We start from the raw sequence: 18,096 nt of genomic DNA on the forward strand, positions 1-18,096 counted from the left end.
ATGACAATAAAATCAAAGCCTCCGTTACACTTACTACACTAATGTTGCTGTAAGAAGAAGAAACACACACACACACACACACACACACACACACACACACACACACACACACACAAATCAAAAACATAAAAATAAACAAAAAAGTTTTAGGAGAAGGAGAGTGCAGGAAACATGAAAACCATAACATATACTTTAACAAGTAATACTTCTTAATGGCTACATTATAAACTAACTGTAACTAAAAATAAACCTTTTATGTGATACTATAAACGTTCCACTACAGAGCGTTGTTAAATACTGTTATTAATGAAGGTGAGAATAAATTATACAACAAACGTAAAATGAGCACCACAAAAAGACATTCTGACATAGGCTGAGCTTTAAGGAACAACAAAAAACGTAAATAAATGCACGTAAATATTAATAAACAAAAATAATTTTACTTTATTAATACATATTAATAAAGTACATCTATATGTAAAAGAAAGTGGTTAAAATGATACTTTTGTCCTTAAAACATTTCTATTTAAAAAACAAAAGCTTCCCTAACAACAGCGATATTTCGATAAGGTTAATCTTCGTAGGTCTTGTTGTTCGCGCGAGATTTTACGAGAGGATAAGTTGAGGGAACATGGCGACGTCTAATTTGCTAAAGGTAGGATCCACTTCGATTCAATTATTTGTACTCAGCGTCCGTGGAATTGCTTGTCATGTGTGCAGTGTGCTGTGGGCGTTTAGCTCCGGTGTTAACGAACAGCACGCTGCACCCGTTTACGGCCGTCCCGTCGGTGTTTACTTCAGCGTGGAGCAGTTAAGTTGCATCTGGCTAACATTAGCCACTTATCAGTGATTTAGCTGGCTACACAGAAAAGCTACAACACTGCTAAATGTGAAGGGAAACGGCAGATACGGGGGAGCTGCAGAGTCACAGGGATGTATTCTCTAATGAACCTGCGTTAAAATACAACCACAGTCTGTGTGTGTGTGCGCGCTGGGTGCAGGTCTCATATCCTCTACCTGTCAGTGGCTCAGGAATCTGCAGCCAAGCTAAAGGCTGCCTGGAGCTGCTGTTTGCTCTGGTGGCTCCTGTAATCTTCAGCTGCTGTTTCGCTAACAAAGCTTCGCTTGTCAGACACCTATGGATGTGAGCAGACACAGGCTAGAGCTGAAGGCTAGGTATAGTTAAGTGACAGCAGCAGTCTATGCAACAACTGTCTATTCAGTAGGGAAATAACTCAGTGATTCTCAACAGTTACTGTCAGATGAACATTCTTTGACCAAAACAGAATCTGTGTGGATCTTTATTATGAAGGCCTTCACACGCAAGGTTAATGATAGGTGTAAATAATTAAATCTGCTACATGTGACCACTCTGCAGTGAGCTGTTTATGATTATCTGGTCCTTTAGCTTTTTACTTCTTTACCATAGTGCCATGTTTTCTTGCATTTATGAAATGATCTAGTAAAAAGTAAGAAAATTCGTTGTTTTCCTCTTATTTTATTGCCAACAAAAGGTCATCCAAATACAAAATGTGAAAGGTAAAAGGAGAAATGGGACACCAGAGGGTGAAAAAAGCTATGCAGACTATTTTGAGATCAACCTGTGTTTGTGCATATTAATCAAATTAAAAGCAAGAAATAGGCCACATACAGTTGTGTGATAAAGTATTTGTCAAACATGGTGATGTCAGCCTGATGGTCTGGGGCTGCTTTGCTGCTTCAGGAAGTTGTACAGGTAGAACCATGAATCCTGCTCTCTACCAGAAAATCAGAAAATTGTTCAAAGAAGTGTGGGAGGAATTCCTCCACAGTAATGTGAAAGACTCATTGCCAGGTATCACAAATGCTTGATTACAGTTTTTGCTGCCAAGCATGGAACAACCAGTTATTAGCTTTAAGAGGCAGTTACTGTTTCATATAGGGCCAGGTAGGTTTTGATCTTATATCAAATATCTTTCTCTAATATTAAAATGTGTTTGATAATTTGAAACATTGAAGTGTGACAAATGTGCAAAAAAGTAAGAAACTGGAATAGCCTGTATGTACCTACGGTGGTTGGTCCAGCTGTAGGGAAGGCCAAAACTCTTTTGATGATTGCCAGAGAAACCGTGATATACTGGTGATTGATGTCTGCTAATGTCAGAGGCAGATATTTATTTCTTGTCACATCAGTTATTTTTCTTGGTTTCCTTGGCACAAGAGGTTAAAAAAAAAACAGTAAAACACAAGCATAGTTGATCAGCCGCATTATTTTAAATATTAGGGTTGTTATGATCCCAGGATTTGTGACCAACTACACTAAAATCATAAAGGTATTTAAACTAGTTTGATGCAGAGAACCCGCACAAGGTAATCAACAAGTAATAAAATGTTATATAGCCACAAATTAAACTGTGCAACTAGATGGTAGTTTTGGTAGTCTAACCTTAGTCTATTTCATTTGCACTATTATCAAGTCATTGTGCAATAATTACCACTCTAAAAACTTGTCTTTTTTTATGTATTTTTTTTTTTAATGATATATAACAAAAAAGAAACAAAAAAGCTAACACACTGCAGACTGAATCAATATCAGCACTGGCATTAATAATATCAGACATATCGAAAGTCCATCAGCACCGCAGCGTGTCTTGAATGAGTCACTATATGACCCATCAAAATGGAAAAACAGCTGAGATTAAATTAAAATCCAAATGCTTTTATTTTGACTTTTTGTACAAATCTTAACACTGTGAATTGAACAAGCATCCAGTCCTTTAAGCTTCCTGGGGTTTCCACTGCAAAACAAGTTCAACACATCTGAGATATCTTTCCTTATCTGGCTTCACTTCACCTAACATCATCAATCAGGCTGAGTGGTCACACAAATCTGCTTCACAACTCGATAAGTACAGAGTTTATCACTCTAGTTATGAGGTGAAGTTGGCAGCATCTGACCAATCAGAAGAGAGGGGAAGAGCACTGAATGAAAGTCAGTAAAACTGAAAAGCAATATAAGAATAAAGCCGATTTAAGTCAGAGTGTGTAAGTTAACAGACTTCACAGTTTTGTTGTTAAGAAACAGGGAGGATCTGATATGCAGATTTAGCCTACTTGCAGATTTTATATGTGGTACAGAAGTACAAGGTTCAGACTTCCTGTTGTTGGATCATCTATATTAAGGCTTTTTCTGCTTACCAGGGAAAGACAAAGACTCTGTCACTGAAAACGTATTGTCAGGACACTGAGGTCAGAGCAGTTTTCCAGGAATGGTGATGGTGTTTTGCAATTCCTAAATCAGGCTTTATGGTCGGCCCGTGAAGTCATGTTTTAGTCTGTGGCTGAGGAGGGGCAGCTTTGTCCATTTTGATAAGTCATCACAAGTGATTGTTCTCTGTGGGGAAGATTCTGCATTTCTGCTTCTCCTCTCACTGCCTCCCATTCCCTTTCATCTGTGTTGTCAAAAAGAAACCTCCATCTCAAAATTTTGTCATTGTACAGAGAAAAACAGAAAGCTGAGAAAGTTTCACAGAGAAAAACAGAAAGCTGAGAAAGTGAAACTTATATATACATATAAATAATCTTAAATTGCCAGGTGTTTGAAAGCAGATTAATGTTGAGTTGTAGCTCACCCTAAAGTTTTGTTTTAGTGAGTCATATAATTTGACTCTTCTCCTCTCCTGCTTGTTTCCAGAACAAAGGCTCCCTTCAGTTTGAAGATAAATGGGACCTGATGCGCCCCATAGTACTGAAGCTCCTGCGGCAAGAGTCCGTCACCAAACAACAGTGGTTTGACCTGTTCTCGTAAGTTTTCGGTGACTCTACCTCTGCGCTTTCACCTTAGGCTTTGGTTTTTAGATGTGATGATGTGACTCCTTTTTTTGCTTCTACAGAGATGTCCATGCTGTGTGCCTGTGGGACGACAAAGGTCCAGCTAAGATCCACCAGGCCCTCAAAGAGGACATATTAGATTTCATCAAACAAGCACAAGCAGTAAGCTTTTTGTCTTCCAGTTCATTTAAGTTCAGTGTTTCCTACACATACATGTTGCTTGGACAGCATATACAAGCATCTTACCCAACACTCAAGTATATTTTGTGACTTATTTTAGCGTTTTGTAAATGTTTTTGTATCTATCTGAGTAGATGAGAAAGCCTTCCTGTTTAACATCTTTGCATTTTTCTAATATTGTAGTTTTATCTTCCTTTACTGTGGCTATGTGACTAGGAAGAATGGGCAGTTTCCTAGTGATTACACTGAACTTTTCTAGACAGAGGTTGAACGAGCAAATATCCTCGATCCCAGACAATTACTTTTGATCGCAAGGTGATTGCACAGGTTGCCTAGGGGAGGCAACATGTCTTTAAACAGTCACAGTTTGACTTATATTGACTGCAGTCACTCTCACACAGATTGGGAAAGGTTTGCTGTCTAATTTGTAAATGCAGACAGATGCCTTCACATTACCATCAATCTGAGTCTGCAACAGGTCTCTTTGCAGTCGTGGACTCCACTCAGCTTGTTGTATTCTGGGTATATTCCTGTATAAAAGCAACATTATAGTTTCACAATAAATTGCCGTATTGTAGAAACTGCTTCATTATTTGTTGAGCAATTTTTGATTTGTATCTACGGGGTTCTGGCTGGACACTGAATGTAAGTAGTTGACATGAATTTCTGTGGATGCAGACAGCAACAAATTTGCACTTTTTGTCAATTTGTTACAGTTAATCACTTTATCTTCGTAGACAGATTGCATATAATTGCAAACGTAACCTCATTCAGTCACAGATGAGTAGCAGACCGACTGCATCTTATTGGTGTTTTAACTCCGTTGTGACACACCTAAGATGCTTTGAAGAAGACAACTGACAGCAAATGATCCTTTCTTCAAAGCAACCATTGCAAACCTCTCATCTCAGACCACTGTTTTGTGTGACTGTGACTCTGCGGCCACTACACCTGTCCATGGTTGTGATTGTTGACATGCTGCCACTGTTGCATCTTTCACGTCCGTCTGCTTGTAGCTAGTCTGATTGCTGTTGTTGGAATAAATGAAGCTAGATATGGAAAAAAATATATTTTATAATTTAAGCTTTCTTTGTTGTACAGCCCCTGTTTCAATGAACAAAATAGATTCATGTCATGAGTTCCTCTTTTGATCATTTTTGCAGCACACATAGACTTTCAGTTATTTGTGAGGTTGCTTCTACTTTACAGTAGCAGAAAAACCTGGTCCCACTGCCTTAGCTGACACTTTCACACAGTCCTCTGAAGATCAACTGCTCCTTTCTTCTCTCAGAAGGGACATTTGGGTTTTGAGAGTCCCCTTTATGCTTAATTGGCAGCATCATCGTCCAACATTAGCCAACTTCCCCTGACAGATGACCCGGTCAGGCCGGACGGCATTCTGCTCTCTAGTACTCAGAGCTTTAAAGTCACGCTGAAATGAGTTCCTCCATCCAGCGTTTAAAGAGTAGGTTTCCCTTTAACAGATTTTTTTGTCTCTAATATGGAGTGGCATTTGTAATAAAAATATTTAAAAGATATAAGTATTACAGAACTTTAGTAAAATCTAGCCTAGTCTCAATTTCAAACTGAGATTTATCAACTTGTTCCCCAAAGTTTTGTGTAAGTTCTCCTTTTTTTTACCTGTTAGCTGACCGTTTTTGGGAACTGCTCCATTAATTGTTGGATGAATGTTATGACAGAGATTTCAAATTATCTGTGTCTGTTTGAATGATAGATACAGGCTATGTTTTTTTTCCTCCAGACATTTAAAAAATACTTTCTGTTCTGACATCAGTTTAAATTTCTCATCAGTGTTCGTGCTGATTCTTTAAGGTGTATCTTAATTTTAAATATCGGCTACCAATTTATTTCTGCAGGTGCAAACTGACCCTAACTTGTGTCTCTCTCCTTTTCTTAGCGGGTGCTTAGTCACCAAGATGACACGGCGTTGCTGAAGGCGTACATTGTGGAGTGGAGGAAGTTCTTCACACAGTGTGACATTCTGCCCAAACCTTTCTGCCAGCTGGAGATCACTTTGATGGGTAAGCAAGGAAGCAACAAGAAGTCCAACATGGAGGACAGCATCGTCCGCAAGGTGAGTGGGTTTGTTTGTTTCTGTCTTTTTACTGTGATCCAAAGAAACATTCGTCAGTGTGCATGTTTGTGTTTAACACTTTTTCTCTATGCTCACTGCAGCTCATGCTTGACACATGGAACGAGTCCATTTTCTCCAACATTAAAAACAGGCTACAAGACAGTGCCATGAAGCTCGTCCACGCCGAGAGGCTGGGGGAGGCCTTTGACTCACAGCTGGTCATCGGAGTGCGGGAGTCATACGGTGAGAAAAACTGAGACACACCTGTTTCAAGCCTTTGTTTGGATCCTGCAGGCGACGTCTGAAGGTTCTGTTTGTCCAGTCATAGATCAGAAAGGGTAGAAAATATGACTGCTCGTGAATGACAGCGTAGTAGCTTTTGGTTTCAGCAGCTTGGTATTGAGGCTGAGGCCTCCTGTTCTACATGACAGACATTGTTTATGAATGCACAACAACTGGAGATGGTCTGCTTCACACCTTTTGGACTACCGGAAATACTCTTTGTGTTATACATACTAAAGTCTTGAGTCACCCCTCATTTCTTCGTATTTCTTCGCTTTTGCAATCAGAACAATGATCTGAATGCACCAAACATACTAACTCTTTACGGCGATGTCCACACCTACTCGGGTATTTTTGAAAACGCAGCTTTTTCTATGCGTTTGGGCCTTTGGGCCTTTCGTCCAGACGTAAACAATGTTTTTGCTCACTGAAAACAGATTTTTTTAAAACTCCTGCCGGGGTGGAGATTTTCGAAAACTCAGTTTTCAGTTTCTTTCTTTCTTTCTTTATTGAATAAACTCCGGCCAAGAGGCCAAGTGAGACAAAATCCAAAATACTGTCTTTAGTTATTAACATTTGAAATGATGAAAACACTTGAAAAGTAACACAAAATTAGCTGCCTTTCCAGAAAAACACAAAAACTTTTCAGAAGTACTTAAGGATTTCTGAGTACTAGCCCTACGTCCCGGGGCTAGCGATATCTCTGGTCGGGCGACCAAAATCTATCTCAGCCCTGCCCATCGGGCTAGCAATTTTGCGAGCCCTGAAAATGGAGCGCAGTAGAAAATGTAATTCATCACCATCTGTTAAAAAAACACAGGACCAGGAAGAGAAAAATATGAAAAACCACAGATATGCAAATCAACAGTCTTGCTATGTCTAGCCTTTGTACTACTTTTTTTTAACCACTTAACACTAACATTTGAGTCACTCAAGCTCAAAAAATTGTATTGTATCTCACTGTGTGATGATTTTTATTGTCCTGAGCAGTAAACCTGTGCTCCAACCCCGACGACAAGCTGCAGATCTACAGGGATAACTTTGAAAAAGCGTATATGGATTCTACTGAGAGGTTTTACAGAACACAAGCACCGGCCTACCTCCAGCAGAACGGCGTCCAAAACTACATGAAATATGTGAGTAACACTCCTGGGCCAGAAAACAGATTTCCCAGTTTCTCTGTTTATTTTAATGGAACTGCTGCTCACTGTTTACTTGCTGGTATAACTACCTTTATTTATCCCATATTTGTGAAATACCAACTATAAACATTTAAAACTTACAGGCTTTTCATCTTTATATGTTTGCTTTTAGCTTTTTCTAACATGCATAAATATTGCATATATATGTTTTATTTTCATCAGGCTGATTCGAAGCTGAGGGAAGAGGAGAAACGTGCCCTGCGTTACCTAGAGACGAGACGTGACTGCAACTCTGTACAAGCAGTTAGTATAAGCTCCATTGTTTTAGTTTGAAATTGTGTAAACATAAACATCAATTTCTGTGGTCTCTAAATGTTTATATTCTATTTAATTTTTAAGCTTTTTCTTCTTTTTCAAGTTACAGTAAAAAATATTGTGCCACTTCCAAAAAAAAAAAAAAAAAAAAAAAAAATATTGTGCCAGTTTTTGCCATATTTCACGATTTTCACCCAGAAATCAAAGACAAAAAGCATATTTTTAAAATATCCTTGTTTACTTTGTGTGATTAAAAGATTGCAAATAAATATTTAGAGTATGTAGCAGTTCAAGTTCCCTTGAACTGCAGTTTTTACTGTTTTTACAAACTGCTGTTTGTAGTATAGTGAATAATACAGATGTGGCCAGGCGTTCCTTTCACATATTTCCTTTTACTTTAATCTTTGGGTTATTTCACGCAAAGCCTATTTCACGTTTCCTCTTATTATTATTCCTTGATGGGCTTATTCCAAGTTTGGTCTTCTCCTCTTACTCTTGGAAAGACAGTGCTGAAGGATCGTCCCAAAAATGCTGATTTCTGATATCTGCACGTGTGTTGTCTCTGAGTGTTTTTGCCTCTGCTTATCTTTGCAGTTAATGGAGTGTTGCGTCAATGCGCTAGTAACATCGTTCAAGGAGACCATCTTAGCCGAATGTCCGGGCATGATCAAACGAAATGAGACAGAGAGTGAGTACGGCAGGACTGTTCCCACCAAAGGCTCAGCCAGCTCAGGTTTGCACTAGAAAATAGCCTGAACAAATCTCTCTGCATCTGTACAACATCCCTGTGTGATAGTATGACCAGCCTCGTTAATCTAAAACGAAGTCGGAGGTTTACACAGAAGGCGACGTGTGAGGTGGAAGGTCGTCACGATAGATCCGTCTGTCACAGCACTCGATGTTCTAACTGAGTGTCCTGTGGGATCCAAAGCTTTTACTTGGGGGAGGGGGGGGGACTGGTTAAATAGTATACACTAAATTTCATAACGTTAATAAAAACAGGTATTCAGTGGATCATAACTGATTCTCGCGCTGGTTTGAAAACACACAGACTGAGTGCAGGAAGTGCAGAAGTTGTTCAGGTTAAAGTAAAACAAAAATAAGGATTTGAAACTCGTTACTCAGACATGAATTTGTTGTTTGTTTGTTTTTTAATAATAAAAGGCTTTCAAGTCTTGTATCTGTGCCCGAGCTTTGAGACTTATTCATGAGGTTTTATATCACAATAATAATTTTATACATTAAAGGTAGTCTGTGCTCGTTGCCACAGATGCATTTAGTTTTCAATTTGATATTTTAGCTGCTGGTATCACATCTTGTTCTTTTCTTTTGCTCACATTGCTGTTCACTGTAGATGAACACATCCTGGTGCATTAAACCTACCCAGAGATTATGTAGCATTTTTCTTCCAGACATTTTGCACGATTTCAATGTAAATGTCCAATATGGAAAATATTAAGAATACATAAAAGTTTGTATTGGAGAATTGTTTCGTGATTAAGACCTCTGTCAAGTTTCTGGGCTGCATTAACCACCCATCCGTATTATTAATGCATCTGTGTGTGTGTGTGGTTTAATTCATGAAATTGACAAAGGCCTTCCACAATAATGGATTTTAAAGTAGCTCGTCTTCTGCTCGTGTTATAATGTAGCTACAAAATGAACATTAGAGACATGTCACTAGTACAGAAATGCACATTTAGGGATTTAGTTCAGTCTTAATTTTTCAAGTTGTATTGATTCTGGTAAAGACTGGGGCATCACAGAGTTATTTCTTGCAGTATATCATCTGTTTTAGGGTCTGCCCACCTCCTTGCTGTTGACTGCTCCATAACTCTGAGTCATAGTCTTTCTAAAAAGCAAGGATGATGCCTTTGCTTTCACCACAGAGTTGCACCTGATGTTTTCTCTCATGGACAAAGTGCCCAACGGCATCGAGCCCATGCTGAAGGACCTGGAGGAGCACATCATGAGTGCTGGGCTGGCCGATATGGTAGCGTCGGCGGAGACGATCACCTCTGTGAGTGTCGCACAGACAAACATGCCACACTGGTGATGGTGGGAGGTTAGCCAGAATAGACTGCAGGTTATTACAGTTTGTATTAACATCGAGATGCGTTTCAATGACAGCAGTAAATGCTGAGATGCCGTCATTCTTATTAATCAAAACGCCAGCTTGATAATGATCCAGAGAGAGATCGTTGGGGTTGGGAAAAGAAATGGGTGTGCAGCAGATGAGTTAATCTTATGCATGAAGACTAAACATCCATCCATCAATTTTCTTCCGCTTATCCTTGTCAGGGTTGCTGGGGGGGCAGCCTATCCCAGCTACCATAGGGCGAGAGGCAGGGTACACCCTGGACAGGTTGCCAGTCTGTCGCAGCGCTAACAGAGAACATGTTAGATTTTTATTTTTTGGTTGTTTTTTTTTTAATATTGCAAAACATTTTCCTCACTTTACACCTCCACACTTCTGTTTAAGCTGAAAAATTCTCGTCTCACACTCAGTCCTTTTTATGCTAATAAATTAATTTAGAAATTTAGATGTGGTACACCAAATCTACACAAATCCTTGGACTCCTTAGATACCCCATCGGAGGGTATTGTTGTCACCCTGCCAGGAGGCCAAGTGGGCACCATGGACACCGAAGTTTGTGAATGCGATAACTCGAGACTGAAGCGATGTAGGAATTTAAAACTGATACCATAGGTGTATCTACTAAAAACTTCAGACGAGTTTGAACTTGACCTCAAGTCCAGAGGTAAAGTTTCTAAAAATCTTGTGGATGCAATATTCACCTGGAATTTTGAAAGAAAAAAATCTCGAAGGCTGAGGGGTACCACTGGCCTCAAAGTGTATGTCCCTTCTCTTTTAAGAAACACTATAAGGGTGTTGTCAGGGAGTAAGTTTATTGCTTTCTACATAATTTGTGCAGTGTGAAAATGAACCAGATGGGGGGGCTTTTATAAATGTTTTTAATTTTAAGAATAGTGCATTTGTACCTGTTTGTAACTGGTATTACAGGTTGTCCTTGTGGTCCTTATGGTCCCTTTTTTAACGGTTTAGATTTTTAATGCTTAAATTATAAAATTTAAGGCCTGTAGATAAAATTTCAACGTACTGTAAGTTTGTGGACCTTGAGCTTGGTTAATGTAAATCTGAACTTTTATCCTGATCTCAGTGAGTGGTTGCACCATCGGGTCTTTGTTGCAGGACTCAGAGAAATACGTGGAGCAGCTGCTCACCCTGTTTAACCGCTTCAGTCGACTGGTGAAAGAGGCCTTTCAGGATGATCCACGCTTCCTGACTGCTAGAGACAAAGTGAGTCACACTTTGTTCCATTGTAACTGTAGGGTGCCTGTCTTAGAATATCCTCAGAACTTTTTTTCAATCCTCTTTGCAGGCCTATAAAGCGGTTGTGAATGATGCCACGATATTTAAATTAGAGCTTCCCATGAAACAGAAAGGGTAAGAGAGCTGCCTGCATGAACTTCAGCTCCGAATGACAGCTTGATTACACTCGTCTCTCCTCACCTGCGTTTACAGGGTAGGGTTGAAAACTCAGCCTGAGTCCAAGTGTCCAGAGCTGCTAGCCAACTACTGTGACATGCTCCTGAGGAAGACTCCACTCAGCAAGAAGCTCACCTCTGAAGAGATCGAGGCCAAGCTCAAGGAAGTGGTAAGTTTAGTGTTCTTGTAAGTTTTTAAAATGGCGTTCCTGCATCTGACATTGATCTACTGTTAGTTATTGCTCTGGAAGTCTTGAGAGAACATGCAGGAAGAACATGAAACAGGCAAGCTCTGACTTTATTGGAACGTTAAGAAGTAAAGAGCAATAACCTCAACAAATTTGTGCCAACTCAGAAAAATATTCTTACGTGTTTGAATTCTCAAGAAACTGCAACAAACACCGAAAGTCGCTGCTGAGTCCTTTCCAACCGGTGTTTATTTAAATTTATTTATCGGTTTTCCTGCAGCTTTTAGTCCTGAAGTATGTCCAGAACAAAGATGTTTTCATGCGCTACCACAAAGCCCACCTGACCCGTCGGCTCATCCTGGACATCTCAGCCGACAGCGAGATAGAGGAGAACATGGTGGAGTGGCTCAGGGTAGGAGCTAACGGGGAACATTTACTTTCTATTTTTCCTTCTATGAAGCTCACCTTACTCTGTTTACTAAATGTTTTCATCAGTGAGACATCTGGGGCTGTCTCCTTTTCATTTATCATCACAAGTATCACCGACAGAACATCATAATGAGAAACTGCTCGCAAATTAACACAGACACAATTAGTAACACGATTAATTGATTAATCTTTACTGTGATGTCATTTGTCCAAACAGGAAGTAGGAATGCCAGCTGACTATGTCAACAAGCTAGCGAGGATGTTTCAAGACATCAAGGTGTCGGAGGACCTCAACCAGTCCTTCAAAGAAATGCATAAACATAACAAGCTTGCTTTACCAGGTAAAGTCAGAAAATGTTTTATTTAATAAAATGATGACAGAGTTTGATAGTTTGGGGAAGCAAGTACATTTTACTTTCTTGCTTTTCTCCACTGAGATGAGCAGATTGATGTCACTCATGTATAATCTAAACACAAAGACTAATGAGCAGTAGATTAGCTTAGCATAGAGGCTGGAAATGGGGGAAACGGCTAACCCCTACGACTTTGTCTTCTGGGTAGAATAAAAAAGTAACATAACATGTAAATTACTGGGAGGAGACACAACCCCAAAGGGGATTTCCCTTACAGTTCAATACACTGCAATCTACATCCTCCACGAGAACAGTGAGCACAGTGTTCAAAATAGACAGACATCAAATACTGTTTTAACATTAGATAACACAAAAGCCTAAAGACTTTCTTTATGCTAAGCTAACTAGTAGCTGGTTTCAGCCAGCAAGGTGCAGTAATGTGTACTTTTGACTGGGATGTGCTATAACTGTAAACTGTTGGTTTACATGTTGGTGCGCTCCCTTGCAGCTGACTCGGTCAACATAAAGATCCTGAATGCTGGAGCGTGGTCGAGGAGCAGCGAGAAGGTTTTTGTGTCTCTCCCTACGGAGCTGGAGGATTTGATACCTGAGGTAGAAGACTTCTATAAGAAGAACCACAGTGGCAGGAAGCTTCACTGGCATCACCTCATGTCCAACGGCATCGTGAGTCTAACGTGTCTGCACAGGAACTCACAAAAGCAACTTAACTGTGAAATTGCACCATTCCAGTTACTGTAATGGCCAAAGCAGTTTACTCGAAAACTTTCACTGGTGCAGCTTTGCATATTTCACAGATTAGAATAATCCTTTTTTATCTAATACTGAGCTCAGCAGCTTCTCCACTTCTCCACTGTCTGAAATAAGCTAATCAGCTCCTGTCCCTTCAAACCAGCATCATTCTGATTATTTGCCCAAGGTTAGAAAAGCATGTGTGTGTCTGAGGTGACCACATTAGCATATTAATTCTGTATTGAACATTTTCCAGGCAGTTCCTTCAAACTTTTTACAAAGGAGAGTTTCGACCGTGCACATGTACTCCTCCCGCGATCTATTATTTCTTTATTGTTTGAACTTAGTAATCTAAATAAAATGTACTTCTCCAGATAACGTTTAAGAACGAGGTGGGCCAGTATGACCTGGAGGTGACCACATTCCAGCTGGCGGTGCTGTTTGCCTGGAACCAGCGACCGAGGGAGCGGATCAGCTTTGAAAACCTCAAATTAGCCACTGAGCTGCCCGATGCAGAGCTGCGGCGCACTCTCTGGGTAAACAACGAGGACAAAAGTGCCTGTGAACTGTAGATGACTGTCTCTACCACGTCTTAGACAAACAAGTTTGTTCTTTTGTTTGATTAATACAAGATTTTCTGTTTCCCTCCTTAAACCTCTCTGTTCGCCCAGTCTCTGGTAGCGTTTCCCAAACTCAAGAGGCAGGTGTTGCTCTATGACCCGGCAGTGTCTTCGCCAAAAGACTTTGCAGAAGGAACGTTATTCTATGTCAACCAGGAATTTTCTCTCATGTAAGTGATCACGTTCACCCTGTTCCTCTCTTCTTCTTCTTCTTCTTCTTATTCACAACTTTGCCTCTTTAGTTCTTTCTGTGAAGTTTTAATACACAGTCTGGTCTTAGTGAGGAAGAAATATAATTTTGCACACTCTGTTGTTTCCAAATGACTCATAAAATCCATTACATAACTTTTGAGTGGTTGGAAGTTTAGCTCTGTGCATGTGTTTCAGCTTTTACCACATTTATAGCATCAGATGTACTTGAGGGACACTAGAGATGCTGAGAGGTTATTGAATGAAATTATCATATTCCAAAAATAGGAACATTTCAGATTCAAAATCACTTCATTCTCTTTTTAATTTGAAAACACTTTTGTTTTTAAGAACAGGATCTTAGATGTGCTTTAAATGTGCAGCCCTATGCAAAAATCTTGAGGCTCCCTTAATTTTTTATGAAGTTTTTCTACGAACGCAAGAAATTGTTGCAGTGATAAATGAGAATGCATTATATAAATGAGAAAAAAGAGTTTTTGTCTAATAACATTTTTGTGATTTGAAACTAGTAATAATAAGTAATATAAAAATATATGCAAATGTAATACAAATAATATTATTATAAATAAAAACCTATTAAATAAATAATAGCTTAGGTAAGCAGGGTTAGACAACTAGCAGCTTCTTCCGGGCCTCTCTGCGTCACTGCTGTTAGTGCGAACAGACCAGTGATGATGGTGTTAATAGTTGGTCACACTGCAGACCAGATATCTTAGTTGAGACCACAGGTCCATACGCTGACCCGGGGCATTTATTTTTCAAATTCAACTTTACAGAAAAAATTCCAAGGTTCAGAAAAGGGGGAAGATCAACCTGATCGGTCGGCTGCAGCTCACCACGGAGCGAATGAGAGAGGAGGAGAACGAGGGCATCGTCCAGCTCAGGATACTAAGAACACAGGTACAGAGATGAGCTCGCAGCATGCAGGTGGAGAGGCTGGTGTATCTTCAATTGTTTTGAACTTCACCTACTGTGAATAAAGAGCCTCACAGTGCAGTTTCTTGACCTGCTTTGTTATTTTTCCACCCTCTTCTTTTCCTTTTCTCACGTCCAGGAGGCCATCATCCAAATAATGAAGATGAGGAAGCGCATCAACAACGCTCAGCTGCAGACGGAGCTGGTGGAAATCCTAAAGAACATGTTTTTACCACAGAAGAAGATGATCAAGGAGCAGATTGAGTGGCTGATAGACCATAAGTACATAAAGCGGGATGAGACGGATATAAACACCTTCATCTACATGGCATAGCAGAGCACATTAGGACGACTTGTTCTGACTTTGGTTTCAGTGGATCAGGCCTGATGGACACTAGAATACTTCCAGGCTCCCCGTCCTTTATTTAAAAAAACAAAAAATCCTGTGCAGGGAGGCATGAATTTTAAGACTGACTCCTATTTAAAAAAATTCAACTTCCTGCCTTAAAGTTGTACAGACATAAAAAAACAAAAACAAAGACCAGTTGCAGTGGGAGTCTGCACCAAGTGATCATAAGTATTTTTAGTTACGGCGGGGTTCCTCTGCCGTCCAGATGAGGCTGTTAATCTTTAATGGTCTGCTTGTGATGCAGTGGTGCATCATCGGGGCAGCCACTATAACACTCCTGCTCAGTGCTTGCACACTTCTGAAGGCATGCTGACAGGAAACGGCCGAGGAACTCAAAATACCTGCAGTCCACTTTTAATCCATGCCAAATCCACATCATCTGAACGTTGAATAAAGCGCCGCCCGCGTCCCTCAAAGGCTGCTATAACCTGTTTATGGTGGCGGCTCTCTGCAGTTAAAGTGATCAAACACGTAATCTGGACTTTGTGTGAATAAATAAACAAAACAAGATAAGCACTTCACAGTTTGCAGGACTGAACCAGACAACAATCTAGAGCCAGCTCCAGACTCCCTCAAGCCTCTGGCCCTGGGTAAAAAGTTAGAATCCGAGTCCCTGCGACCAAATGTACCCAGGAACAGAGGTGGGAGTGACGCCAGGAAGCCTGGGAGAGGAGGCTGAGGTCAGTATTACACATGGTTAAAAACTACAATTCAAAGCTATAAGAAAGTGTACTGTGAGATGTGAATAATGAAATGATGAAATAAACAGCACCTTATTATAAAACAACATGTAGGCTTGTCTTTCATCACATGAACAGTTTAGGTGATTTCTTTTTTTTAAAAGGAAGCCCTAACAATCCTCTTAATTGCCCTCAATTGAGGTATATTTGGAGTCATTTACAAGCCTGTTTCCAGGCAGAGCTAAGAGCAGCGTACGCTTCCTTCACTCAAATATTTTGTTCATAGAAGCTTTAAAGAGGTTGAAGCTCCAGCAACTCTAAACTAGGATAAAAAAAAACAGCTTTATTACTTGATCAGCACCACAAGCCAAAACGCGTTAGTCAAGTAATAAAGCTGCTGTTTATACTGCAAGTGTTGCTAGAGCCTCGACCTCTTCAGACCCTTGGTTCTTCTAAACGAACCTAGGAAGTAGGTGAAGTTATGCTAGAAACCTCCATTCTGTGTCAAGAGGCTATCAATGAATCATTTTTCCCAAAGCTACACCTTGTAACCAAGCAGGAAGAGACTGTGGAGAATGCAGTGTAGGTTTATAATAGACTGCCAGTTGTTTTGTTTTCACACAAAGTGTCTCTTATAATTTGGCACTACAGCAAGTTTACTTTAGCCCAGAGGTACCCAGACTTTCCTGGGATCAGTTGCTAGTTTGGAATAAAACAAGAAGCCCACTGTTTAAAAATGTGCTCATTGGAAGCATCACAAAGAAGGACGATGAGCCAGTCGCCGTGCCGTGCTCCTCGGTTTCTCCGTCAGATTCTCTCCTCACTCGTCACCACCGGTTTTCAGTCATACATGTACTCCTTTTCGAATTTTAGCCATGTACAAGTAATCCCTGTGAGCTGAAAGCTCAAGATTCAGACTCCTTGAAACACCCATGGTATGATCATCTCAGGTATACGGCTCTGGATGTGAGCACAAAAACCCCACCTACCCCCTGTGTCAGACAGAGTGGAACTGATGGATGGATCAAGCATGAACCAAGTAAAACTTATTTTGAACCATTAATCATGAAAGGCTTCCTTCAGCCTCCATTTATAGGCCAGGAGGGCTGTTGCAGTTTCTTGTGTTAATAAACACGCAAGGTTCACCTATCGGATAACACTCTGGTATGGTAGTTAATTTAATAGTGAGTAAATCTAACATGTTACAGCTAAGTGCTGCTATAATGAGTACAACTTCGAGCTCATCTAAAATGTTCTTTTTTTTATTATTATTATTATTATTAATTTGCAGGATCGTGGTCCAAAACCAACAATAAATACTGATGCAAGGTGAAAAGTTATTAAGCGACCAAAATACATCATCTTTATGAACTTTAGTAATAATTATATCAGTTGTGTTGTAAAAGTACCCTCTTGTAGTCCAGGGCCAATCAGAGGTCACCAATAATTCTGGCATAGATTCTCTTGGGACAACAGCTGTCCCAGGTTTTTGTGCCTATACATCACGCTGATTTTAACATACACTATTTAGACAAAAGTATTTATCTCTTTGAATTGCTGCAGGTGCACCTTGCCATGCAGTCTCCCTTTACAAACATTTGTGAATGAACAGGTTGTTCCAAAGAGCTCATAGAATTCGAGTGTGGTGCTGTAATAGGATGCAATCATTGCAACAAGTCCTCCCTCTGAGATATTACAGTATTTAAGTAGACTTATTGCAAAGTGGAAGCAACAGCAACTAGTCTCCAGCCACGTAGTTGGAGAGCAGAGTCACCAGTGCTAAGGTGCATAGTGCCTAACAGTCGCCAATGTGTCTGCAGAGCTCCAGACTCCCTCCTATCATTAACATCGGCAGAAAAACGGTGCAATGAGAGCTCCTATGTGGGTGGCCCGGTGCTTTTGTCCATATAGTGTACTTCATTGGATCAGTGAAAACTTTGACCAACTAGTGATGCTGGAGGAAAGGCCACTTGGTTCTCTTAAAATAAGTGGCACTCATCCTCTGGGGACCATGAAATTTTCTTTTCATTAAACATGGAGATATTTTGAGCACTTAGAATTAGATTTTGTTTAACAAAATTGTGTTGTTTTTTTTCTTCCCATCATTAAATCTGAGGCTCACGTTAAAGGCAGCTTGTTCACCTGTAGATAAATGATATTCCCAGCAGCATTATAAAGGTGGTCACTGAACAGCAGATGGTGCCAGAG

At 40.1% G+C, this 18,096-nt stretch overlaps 1 protein-coding gene across 2 annotated transcripts; it reads left to right on the forward strand.

Annotated features, from left to right (window-relative positions):
* Positions 1-626: 626 nt before the first annotated feature.
* Positions 627-15,972, forward strand: LOC146624691 (cullin-5). Of its 2 annotated transcripts, none has more exons than XM_085364072.1 (19): positions 627-655; positions 3,674-3,783; positions 3,873-3,972; positions 5,909-6,085; positions 6,187-6,328; positions 7,358-7,503; positions 7,732-7,812; positions 8,419-8,557; positions 9,714-9,844; positions 11,039-11,146; positions 11,229-11,293; positions 11,372-11,504; positions 11,803-11,934; positions 12,169-12,292; positions 12,813-12,988; positions 13,429-13,590; positions 13,726-13,844; positions 14,661-14,784; positions 14,939-15,972. In XM_085364072.1, the coding sequence occupies exons 1-19, from the start codon at positions 632-634 to the stop codon at positions 15,131-15,133; spliced, it is 2,388 nt and encodes a 795-aa protein (XP_085220198.1). In that variant the 5' UTR covers positions 627-631; the 3' UTR covers positions 15,134-15,972. The 2 variants fall into 2 exon arrangements, with proteins under 2 accessions (XP_085220198.1, XP_085220199.1); XM_085364073.1 differs by having other exon boundaries at positions 8,419-8,512.
* Positions 15,973-18,096: the final 2,124 nt, after the last annotated feature.

The sequence above is a fragment of the Diplotaxodon limnothrissa genome, linkage group LG10 (genome assembly GCF_057381915.1).
Source record: "Diplotaxodon limnothrissa isolate DT_005_m linkage group LG10, D_limnothrissa_male_GT1.1, whole genome shotgun sequence".
Taxonomy (NCBI): domain Eukaryota; kingdom Metazoa; phylum Chordata; class Actinopteri; order Cichliformes; family Cichlidae; genus Diplotaxodon; species Diplotaxodon limnothrissa.

Excerpts from the sequence above, each read along its gene's own strand:
- LOC146624691 (XM_085364072.1), top strand. The coding sequence starts at position 632 with ATGGCGACGTCTAATTTGCTAAAG. Across the intron at positions 3,973-5,908 it reads TCATCAAACAAGCACAAGCA|CGGGTGCTTAGTCACCAAGA; the intron begins GTAAGCTTTTTG and ends TCCTTTTCTTAG. Across the intron at positions 11,294-11,371 it reads CTTCCCATGAAACAGAAAGG|GGTAGGGTTGAAAACTCAGC; the intron begins GTAAGAGAGCTG and ends CTGCGTTTACAG.